This window comes from Cololabis saira, chromosome 23, assembly GCF_033807715.1.
Source record: "Cololabis saira isolate AMF1-May2022 chromosome 23, fColSai1.1, whole genome shotgun sequence".
NCBI classification, from domain to species: domain Eukaryota; kingdom Metazoa; phylum Chordata; class Actinopteri; order Beloniformes; family Belonidae; genus Cololabis; species Cololabis saira.
The window spans coordinates 8,470,140-8,480,986 of NC_084609.1; the positions used below are offsets into that span (position 1 = coordinate 8,470,140).

Below are 10,847 nucleotides of genomic sequence, written 5' to 3' on the forward strand. Positions count from 1 at the left end.
GCCCAGCTTCGCCAGAGCACAGGTACTGACGGAGCAGCCCGTGGTGGACCTGGAAGGTCATCAATACAGAGGTCATCAATACAGAGGTCATCAATACAGAGGTCATTGTGCGTCTACTCACCCGCTGAACGCAACCCCAGAGTTGTTCCTGTGAAGCAGAAAGCTCTGACTCAGATTTCTGCTGACATCTGCTAATATCCATAAACACATCCTAAAATCTGCTAATATCCATAAACAATACAACTTTTACACGGTTTCTTTGATCGTGAGGCTGCAGACAATTTGAATAATATCTTCTGAGGCCTGGAGGAAAATTCAAAAGAGAAGAAGAACAGATCTACCAATCACATTCCCCGATGGGGAAGCATGAACTGGGTTTTAGTTATCAAACAGCTACTTAACGATTTCGGTAGAGCTGGATGTCTGAGCTGTGAGTAAAGACTTATCGGAGCCTAAAGGCTGAAATATGCTTCTGCGTCAAACCAACGCCGTGCACACGCCGCAGCCGTGACGCCGTGCTGAACCCTTCTGACTTCTCCGTCACTCCATTTGGTCGCGGTGCAGTACCCCCCGCGGCCACTAGTTAGCGATCTTTTTCTGAATGGTTTATCCAACTTTTTCCGGTCACAGTAAATCAAAGAAATAAGGACAACTATTGTGCAAAAAACAAAAACAAAAAAAATCACACATAAACAAAGAAAAGAGCCCTGGAAGTTCACTACTGATTCAAACCGGAAACCGGAAATGCTTCGCTTTCAAACGAACCAATCACAGCCCTCTTGGTCTGCGTGTGGACGGCGTCTCCTCGACGCGTAGTTACAATTTTCAGGAGGTGCACGTCAGAGACGGCGCAGGTGACGGCGTGTCCTCTGCGTCGATCCAAACCACACGCCGTAGGCACGGCGTCATTTTGACGCAGAGCATAACTGAGCCTTTAATCTTCCTGTTTATCATGATGTAGCTGGTCGTGCTGCTAACTGGACCAGTGGACGACCCGTTAGGGTTCTGGGGCCTCATTTATAAAGCTTGCGGGCGCACAAAACAGGGCTTTAAAGATGCGCACGCCACCTTCTACGCAAAGGTTGGGATTTAAAAAAAAAAAACTTAATGGGAAAATGTGCGTATCTATACGCAAACTTTGATCCTAGCGCACGAACATTTTGAAGATTCGGGGAACTGATGACGCAGACGGTGAGGTGGTGAAATGAAGCCAGATTCATGTAATACTTTTAATGTCATCACATATCAGACTTTTAATATAATAGCGTTGATTGTGTCCCTCTGTGTGTCGTTTTCCTGGCCTCCACTTATCCACAACATCTCGGTCTCCGTGAAATTTAGTGGCACGGTGGCTCGACACGTCTCATTCATCCTGACGCACAGCAGAAACAGGCTGCAGGAAGCCGCTGCGCATGCTCATTTATATGCAAATACAGTCATCAAGTAGTTTGCATTGACCATTCATGGTAGAAAGTGCGCAACTTTCCAGCTGGACTGTGATTTATAAAGCAAACATTGCGTGCAGATGTGCATGCACACTGTTTTGTAAATCAGGATTTTTTTGAGCGCACGTACACCTACGCACTCTTTTATAAATGAGGCCCCTGGTTGGTGCTGAGGCGTCTGGACCTGAAGCTTAGCTTAGCAGTTAGCAGCGACTGCCTTGATCAAGCAGTCCCGATCCCCCCCCTACCCCTACTTTTCATCCCTACCCCTAAATTTTGCGCGTTCCCGTGGGGGTAGTGGTGTCCCAATTCCTCTTTGCATCTAGAGGTAATTGCCTAAACGAGGGCTAGTGGGTATCAATCTAGCCCTTCAGAGCCAAGGTTTTCAGATGCTGACTCGCTGACCGAGGACAAGAGAAAATTTCCCAGAATGCTTTACGTCATCATTTGCAGACTGAATTAAACAAAAAAACATGGCGGACATTTCTTATTTTTTAGTGAATAAAATCAATATTTTGAGTTAGTTTCTGCATAAAAATGCCTTTTGATTACATTTCTAGCGAGAAATATATATTTTACTTTCAGAATATTCACTCAGTGATTGTACATAATCACTCGTTTGCTCGTTGTTGTGTTGTTTTTTCAGATCTCGCCAGAATAAAGGCTGATTTATGGTTCCATGTTACACCAACGCAGAGCCTAGAGGGCTCTGCATCGATTTAACGCGGAACACTAAATCAGCTCCCGAGCCGGTGGCTCTTCTCATCCCGAAAACATTGGATCAAATTTCTTAACAGGCGTTATTTGGATAAACCGAGCCCAGGTTGGGGATCTTAACGGTTACTTTTACGCCTGAAAAAATATGAAAACTTAATAAAGTGGCATATTAACAGCGCTACAGCTGAAATTAAAACAGCTTTTAGCTCTTGGCTTCCTGATATGGTGTGACGTATGTGCAAACGTAACTACGCAGTCGCTTATGTACCCAAACGTAAACCACACAGTGACGTAGCAAGTGGTGTCCCAATCCCTAGGGAAGATTACAAGGGCCCTACGCCTGTGGCTTCATTTTTAGGGCTAGTGGTAGAAAGTAGGGGGCGTATTGGGATTGGCCCTAAGCAACTGGGAGCAGCGACTGTGCACCCCGCGTACAGAGGCTCAAGTCCTCTTCACCATGGACCCGGGTCCGAGTCCTGACCCGGACACTTGTGAGGAGTTCAGTAGTTGCAGGGGCATTTACTCACCCGTAGATGATGGGCCCAGTGAAGTTCCTGTGAAGCAGAAAGCTCAGATTTAGACGAATGTTTGAAAGGACGTCCTGATCAAATTCTGCACACATTCACGGGTCAAAGCTCACATCTCGACTGGCAGGCCGATATCCAGGACGATATCCAGCGTGTTGTTGACGTTGGGATAAGAATCGGGCCTGAAACAGGAAACAGAAACACAATTATGACTCTGACTCTACATCTGAAAAGTTCTTGTTTTCTCTTGAAAGACTCCTGAACGTTTATTCATGTGACGCAATACCCATAAACACCTGCTAACACCTGCTAATACCCATAAACCCCTGGTGATCACTCGCTGCCATGATATTTTAACCGCCAGGACATCATGACTCACACAGTGCCGTTGGTCCGGCGAGGAATCTCCGTGCTCAGCTCCTTCCTGCAGACAGGAAACAGAAAATCAGCTGATCGTTGATGTCCAGACGGAGTTGCAGCTGACGGAGTTGCATCTCACCCGGACGGCTCGCGGGGAAGCGGGACAGGACCGGCGGAGACCATCACCGCCACGGCCAGGAGGATCACCACGGACCGAGAGGACGCCATGCTCTGATGTCACTAGGTTGACGGGAGACGTCCCCCTGGACTTATACGTCTGCTCCGAGGTCACATGATGCGTTCGCCGTCATCCGGTGAAGGCCGGCCCCCCTCTGTGTTGTTTTAACAACGCAGGCCGATGGTTGCAGCCCTGACCACGGCGCCTCCTCCTCCGTGTTTCAGGGGGGAGCGGGAGCTACAACAACAAACACCTGGACCCTGAACCAACGCCGTGTTTGGGATCAACGAAGCTCCGGTCGTCAGACGGACGTCCTTGCGTTCGTCTCCAGGACGATCTGACGCCCAGAGAGGTTCACGGTCTGTTCAGAGACCCGGTCCGCTAGAAGTTAAACCCGGAAGTAAAACTCAGCATGATTTATCTAAAGACCTGGGAAGAAAAACAGGTGAAGTCTCTAACATTTCCCAGAACCCTAAATCCTGTAATCGGAGACGTATTGAGGGATAACACCTTGATTTCCTTCCAGATGTTACAGGAGACGTTCAATATTCCCAAGCACCATTTTTGGGGGTATTTACAGATTAGAAAACATTTTATAGCATTATTTTACTCACTTCTCGGCTCTTCCGTCACCTTCCACCTACAAGACATCTCTCAGATGGGAGAAAGACTTGAACAATGAATGTATTGAGGATGACTGGCAGGTATCTATACGGCCGATCAGGCATCTATACAGCCGATCAGGTCCACATCTACTTTGAACCGCTAGAGAGAAACTCAGAACAACAGATACTTCACATATACACATATGATCACTCCATCTCTCTTCTGTACCAAATGAAACTTACAAAGGGACGTGTTTTCATCACTTTTGGGAACGTAAATCGATTTCCAGATTCCAAAAGTGGTCAGTGGGATATTTAAAATAAAAATGAAGAAAGACCCTGCAGTTTTCCTCTTAGGCCTTAAATCTCACTACTTCACATTATAAACTCTTTGATAAACTCCTTCTAGCTGCTCGAAAGTGCAAAACTGGATCAAAACTCTCCCTCCCAGTGTCACCTTTTGGTGCAGAGACATTTTTAACCCACCCCCCTCTCTCATGCCGTTGTAATGAGCAGGGACAGGTTATTTAGTTAGACAAGGGGCCAACACTGGACGAAGGCCGGAACCGTGGACCGCTGGGAATGTCCTGCGGCGTCTTCAGCATGGGCTTAAGTAGCTGGCTCATTCCGGGTCTCGTTTTCATAGCAACAGTTGAAATGTTGATGTTTGGACTAATTTGACATTATTTAGCACAATAGCTGGGAGGGGATATGTCAAAACCATAAAGATTGTGCACTTGGTGACAAGTTTTTGATATTTGGCATGGTGTTAGTTATGGACATAAGGTTTTCAAAATCGACAGCAAACAAATTGGGACGGCCCCCTAGTGGCCGGTTTGCAGAAAATTCGTGCAATTCATTCACCAATATCATCTAACAATGAATAATAATTCAGCTAAATAAAATGATATGAACATCCCCCTCCCTGGCATGCCCTCGTCAGATTTTTATTATATTTATCAGGATATTTAATTGTGCAGACATGCCTCGTAAGGAGAGGAGGTTGAGAGTTATTTATGTTGATTCAGATCTGTAATGTTTTTCTGTCATTACCTTAGTTTTGATTAGTGGGTATCCAGACTTATTATAGTTTTGTATTTTTCCTTTAGTTTCAGTATTAGTTTTAGTTTGTTATTATTACACGGGGTATTTGTCGTGGGTAAGGTTTAAGAAGTTTAGAGCAGGCATTACAATACAAAACACAACAGTGTTTTGTATTGTAATGTAACAAAGTAACAAATGTAACAAAGTTATTGTCGGCAAGTGTTAAAGTCGTGTTCCATGTGTCCCTTTTTACATTTCAGCACCTGCCCCTCCAAAGGTCTCTGCACGTCCCTGAGCACTTGTGTGATGTTCTTTGTATATAACTTCTTCTCAATAAAAAAAAAAAAAAACGGTCCAGAACCAGAATCATCTTTATTGCATCAAACATATATTTCATAATTTAACACATCTGACAGAAACACATTTAGGAGCAGAGCAGGTTTGATCTGAGCACGACAAACACGCACATTAGAAACTTGGTCACGTGGAGACTGAAGGGAGCCGGGACCGGGTCGGTGGTTCAAAACCACCGGTTCGGGCCCCGGTTCGGGGTCGGGTCTAGCGGAAGTCCTCGGCCGAGAACATGCCCTTGGCGCGCCGCAGGATGGAGTCCTTGGACGCGTCGTAGGGATGCTCCTTGGAAGGGATCTCCAGCACCGCCGGGATGGACTCCATGTGCGCGTCGATGGCGTGGCGGATCATCTCCGCGATGAACTGGTTGATCAGGATGATGCCGATGTCGTTCCGGGCCAGGAAACTCCTGCAGGGGATGGAGAAGTTCGGGTCAGAGATCAACTCTGGATCAACGGAACCGAACCGACCCGGGAGTGAAAATAAGGAGGTAAACGGAGCTGAGCCGCAGACGAGGCCCGGCGTCGTGCCAAAAAGTGATTACCTGCCAGAATCTGATTTCTCCCCTGAAAATGGGTCTTTTTACCTGCTAAAAATAGATTGAAGGCCAAATACAATTAATGAAAGGTTGTTACTACCTAAATATGATTTGATCTCATTCTTCAGCTTCATAATATAAACACTAGAGCTCACAGGATTACTTTTAACTCTTTTAAAGGACCATTACAACACAAAATAGGCATTTTCACCTGCCAAAAATTGATTGAAGGCCAAATACAGTTAATGAAAAGTTGTTTCTGCCTAAATATGACTTGATCTCATTCTTGAGCTTCATAATCTGAAAATCTGACGTTTTAGCGCTCTCACTCAACGGGCTGCTGTGCGCGCTCCCGCGGCCAGAAATCAGAAGAAATCAGATTCTGGCAGACAATCACTTTTTGGCACAACACCTGTTCTGATGGGTTCGGTTAATGAAACACAAGTTTAGGTGATAAGGAACTTACATTAAAGGTAAATTGTGTTTGATTGACGGCAGAATCAGTTTATAAACGTTTATAAACTTTGATCTCATGTATTTAACCTAAATATATGTATATACAGTATGCGTGTGTGTATGTATGTGCTAGTTTTTAAAAGCGAACTTTTTTTTTCTGTGAAAAGGGTAGGCGTCATAAGCTTAGGCTTCAGTCTACACCTTTTGGTCCTTGGTTTTTAGTTAAAATTATATTATTATTACACTGACGATTTACACCTGTACTTTGGGTTATTTGTGTTGTGGAAATTGAAAGGACCAATAAAATAAAATACAAAAAAATTAAACTGGATTTTAAAACGTGGTTCAGAATTTATGGAATTAAATTAGTGTTTACTGTTTTATAAGAAAAATAATTAGAAACATTAACATACCTTATGTCAGTGTCATATGTATCTCTGTGTATTAATAATATTTGGGTTATTATTGATTTTTGCGCGATTTAACGCATTCATTTAGGTCCTTTTATACCCGTTTCAGCAGCTTCTTTATTCTCCTTTTGTCTGAATATGCAGTCCAGTCATGTGATCATCTTGCTGTGAGGTGAGTCAGGATGACCCAGAACTCTTATTAAAGAAACCCCTGAATAAACGCTGTTAATCACAATTTCTGGTGATTGTTCTCCTTTTCTTGGAGCCGTTTCACTCCAGGACGGGTTGACTTAACATTTGGAGAGAAATTAAACAGGATTCCTGATTTTACAGCTCTTAAATCAGGTTTAAAACAAGCATGATCACTTCAAAAAGACATGCATTTAACAAATAAATTAACTTATTTATAATAATTCCCTTTTTTTTCCTGTTAAAGTGTGATATTATTGAGGTCATTCTATACAAATACCCTTCAAATCAATTAAATATTCTCACCAATAGAACTTATTATAAGCATACAATAGATATTTTGAATGTATTATTTATCTGTTGACTGTGTATACATTTGAACAATCCACAAAATGAAGTCTCTGAGGAATGAAATGTGTTTATCTGCATGGAGTTTGGTGGAGTTGGGGTTCAAACTCCTCCAATTAGTTCTCAGGGTATCAAACAACCTCAATTAATGAGGTGAGATGTATTAATGGAGTCTGGTTTTACAGGTTCAAATCAATAGGAAACATCCGGTTTTGACTAATGGATCTAAGGCCGAACTGCCAGAATGATCAGTTCCTCAAATGATCACCTGTCATCCTCTCAGGTACCGTCGGTGTCGGCCCGTTTTTGGGGTGGACTGGTAAAAACGGGACTTTTTTTGAATGGAGTCTGGTCCCACGGGTTCTGACGTACTCACACAACATGAGCCCAAACGCACCGGACCAGAGTCGGTTCAGATTTCTGTCAAAATAAGGCCGTGCTGGGCCGAACCTTCGTGACATCATCACGAGTGATTGTAAATACCCTGATTAGTTTGAAAATCGGGAGTTTTGATTATCTGACGTTTGGACCGTCGGATGGGCGTGCGCATGCGCGCCCGGCCTTACTTGAAGGTCTCCTCGATCTCCGTGATGCTCGTGTCCTTCTCCACCACCAGGAAGTTGGGTTTTCGGTTCTTGTTCAGCTCCCCGACGCCGCCGAGCAGGAAGCCCGTGCACGTATCCTCGTCCCCGATCACCGCGATCAGCTTTCCGCGCCCCGCCATCACGATCCGCAGCTCGGTGGGTTCAGCGGAGAGACGCAGCGGTCATGTGATCCGGGTCACGTGATCGGCACTTCCGCCTCCGATTAGCCCCCACCTTTTTTTTTTTTATTTATTGAAAATATCTTTATACACAAACAAGGGCATCAATCTTTATCAAAATGTTTCAAGGTACAGGTGCATTTGAGAGAAAACAGAAGGAAAAGAAAATAAACAAAATGAAAATATGTTATGTTTAGATATTTATGTGGATATTTATGTAGTATATATTATATGTTGAGAGGGATAGTTATAATTATGTAATATATGTTATATATTTTTATGTATGTAGCATATATATATTTATAGGGATATTTATGTAGTTTATATAGTGTATATTTATATAGATGTATATAATATTTGTATTTTCTATATTTTGACATAATATGTATGTAATATTTATATTTTCTATATAGGCTACTTGTATCGATAATTATGTAGTAATAGGCATGTTTACGTAGTATTTAATAGACGACTATATTTATATGGATATTGTGTAGATATAATAATAGCAATAATGTAAATTCATAAAGTTATAAAGGGGTAGGAACTAGGAAAAAGTGTATACTTCTTCCTACTCCATTTTCGAAGATGTTACTGTTTATTTTTTATTTTTTTTATTTTTATATACGTGTTCGAAATAAATGCATTAATTAATTCATTCATTCATTCATTCATTCATTCATTCATACAATAGGAAAATTATGAAAGGGGCTAGGGCTTATCTAATAAATTATATTCAACAATTAGGCTATGTTCAAAAGTTGTATTGCATTACATTTTGTCAGTTTTTAAGGGCTTTAGAAAAGTAAAGGAATTCGTTATGGAAAACACAAAATCGAGGTTTCACTTTCATATACTTGGATTTGTGGATGTGGAATTTACCCAGAATTATGATATTATTAATCAGAAAGTCATCATTGGTATTGTCCATTGAAAGTCCAAAAATAATAGCTTTTCATGAGAAGTCTTGCAGATCAAAAACCTTTGGGTGAAGCCAATCATGTATATCCTTCCCAAGGGTATTAGAATATATGCATTCAAAAAATAAATGATCAGTGGTTTCACATTCATCACAAAATACACAGTTATTATTTTCAATACCAAATCGCTGTCGCAAAAAGTCACTGGATGGGTTTACACCATTTAAGGTTTTAAAATAGAGTTCTTTTGCTTTGGGAGTATTGTCCACAGCCCCCACCTCTTTCTGATGGTAACCAATACTTTGCAGGAAATTATGATTTTTAACCATTATTAAATCTCATCATACTTTTAACCTTCTGATGAAAATAAAATACTGTTGTAGCACATCAAGTAAGATGATGTAAAGCAATAAAATTGTTTTATTAATAAAAGAACTAAACCGCTTCCTCTCTTCAGAATCCATCTGCTCCTGAAGTTTAAATGTGTTTCTTTAGCAGGATTTATGTTTTTTTCCACCTAGATTTTGATTATTTTATTCCTAAAATATTCAAATTTTTTATTATTTACTCTTATTTTATTGTATTCTTGTATTTTATACTCATCTTATTCTATTTATTTTATATTTGTAATATAGGCCTTTTTATTCAGCTGTTTTTAACTGTACAGCACTTTGGTCAACCGCAGCTGTTTAAAACTGTGTTCTATAAAATTATTGAGTTCAGTTGTAAATAATTTTAGATTTGACCTCTTTAATTTGATTTGTTTATCCAAAAATGCTATATATATATATATATATATATATATATATATATATATATATATATTGCCACTGGTTTGGCTTAAGGCTTTTCTCTGGGTTTATGTTCATGTTCTGGGTCCCTGGAAAGCGTCTAGAGACAACATCTGTTGTATTAGACGCTATACAAATAAAATTGAATTGAATTGAATTGAATATATATATATATACACATACATACATACATAGATACATACATACATACATACATACATACATACAATATATATATATATATATATATATATATATATATATATATATATATATATATATATAGTGAGCGAGTTTCAAGGCCAGGAGTTGTTGGTGAAATCTGGGTAAATTAGTAACTTTTCTATTTCATATTTGCATTTAAATAAGAATTGGACTCCGTACACCTGGTTAATGTACTGTCAGAATCATTTACTTTTAAAAAGCTCATTTTGAAGGATTTATTTATTATTCCTACTCCACCAAATGTTTACTTATTACGGAGAAAATCTCTTTTTAAGGAATAAGCTCTTAACCAATTAACCAGATATTTTATTATCATAATTGTATTTATTTATTTATTTATTTTATTTAAATACTTACCTGCTGTACACTACTGCCCTTATTTTTAACAGCTTGTGCTTTTTATTACTTTACTTCTTTTCTTATAATTTTATTTCATTTATTCGTTATTTAAGCGTACTCTTAAATTAGCAACCTGTGCTTTTATTATTTTACCTTCTTTTTTCATAATTTTATTTCATTTTATTTGCTATTCAGAATCAGAATCAGAATCAGAAAAAGGTTTATTGCCCAGTTTTCACACGACAAATTTGTTATGGTGATTGGTGCAACACAATACAATTATAAAAACAAATATATAAGAGATAAAATAAAATGTATAAACAATAAAAAGTATAAACAATAAAAAAAATGTAGACCAGAAATGTACAAAATGAGGTTTTTATTTATTTATTCACTGTCTAATTATGTCTTGCCGCTTTTAATGCTGATGTAAAGCACTTTGAATCATAAACTTGCCTTGCCTTGCCTTGCCTTGTATTTAGTTGTTTTTTTTAATTTTTTTTATTTTTGACCTTCCACTTGTTTAATATCCTTATTTTACAATGTAAAGCACAATATTCATGTGTTCAAAAAATAAAAAATAAATAACTAAATAACCGGAAGTTAACTTCTGCCCGTGAACGCGTCACAGTCACCTGACA

At 39.8% G+C, this 10,847-nt stretch overlaps 1 protein-coding gene and 1 long non-coding RNA gene across 2 annotated transcripts; both read right to left on the reverse strand.

Annotated features, from left to right (window-relative positions):
- Positions 1-119: 119 nt before the first annotated feature.
- On the reverse strand, positions 120-2,871 carry LOC133424520 (uncharacterized). The gene is made up of 3 exons (XR_009770898.1): positions 2,803-2,871; positions 2,690-2,716; positions 120-148 (listed from the first exon to the last, which is right to left on the reverse strand). It is a non-coding gene; the product is annotated as an uncharacterized LOC133424520 (long non-coding RNA).
- Positions 2,872-5,231: 2,360 nt separating this feature from the next.
- On the reverse strand, positions 5,232-7,950 carry atp6v1f (ATPase H+ transporting V1 subunit F). The gene is made up of 2 exons (XM_061714473.1): positions 7,735-7,950; positions 5,232-5,636 (listed from the first exon to the last, which is right to left on the reverse strand). Exons 1-2 carry the CDS (start codon positions 7,890-7,892, stop codon positions 5,435-5,437), a joined length of 360 nt encoding a protein of 119 aa, XP_061570457.1. The 5' UTR covers positions 7,893-7,950; the 3' UTR covers positions 5,232-5,434.
- Positions 7,951-10,847: the final 2,897 nt, after the last annotated feature.

What these genes read in the sequence shown, in the direction of transcription:
- atp6v1f (XM_061714473.1), bottom strand. Translation starts at nt 7,892, where the DNA reads ATGGCGGGGCGCGGAAAGCTGATCGCGGTGATCGGGGACGAGGATACG. An exon ending in GAGATCGAGGAGACCTTCAA is followed by an intron (nt 5,637 to 7,734) that starts GTAAGGCCGGGC and finishes CATCCCCTGCAG; the next exon opens with GAGTTTCCTGGCCCGGAACG.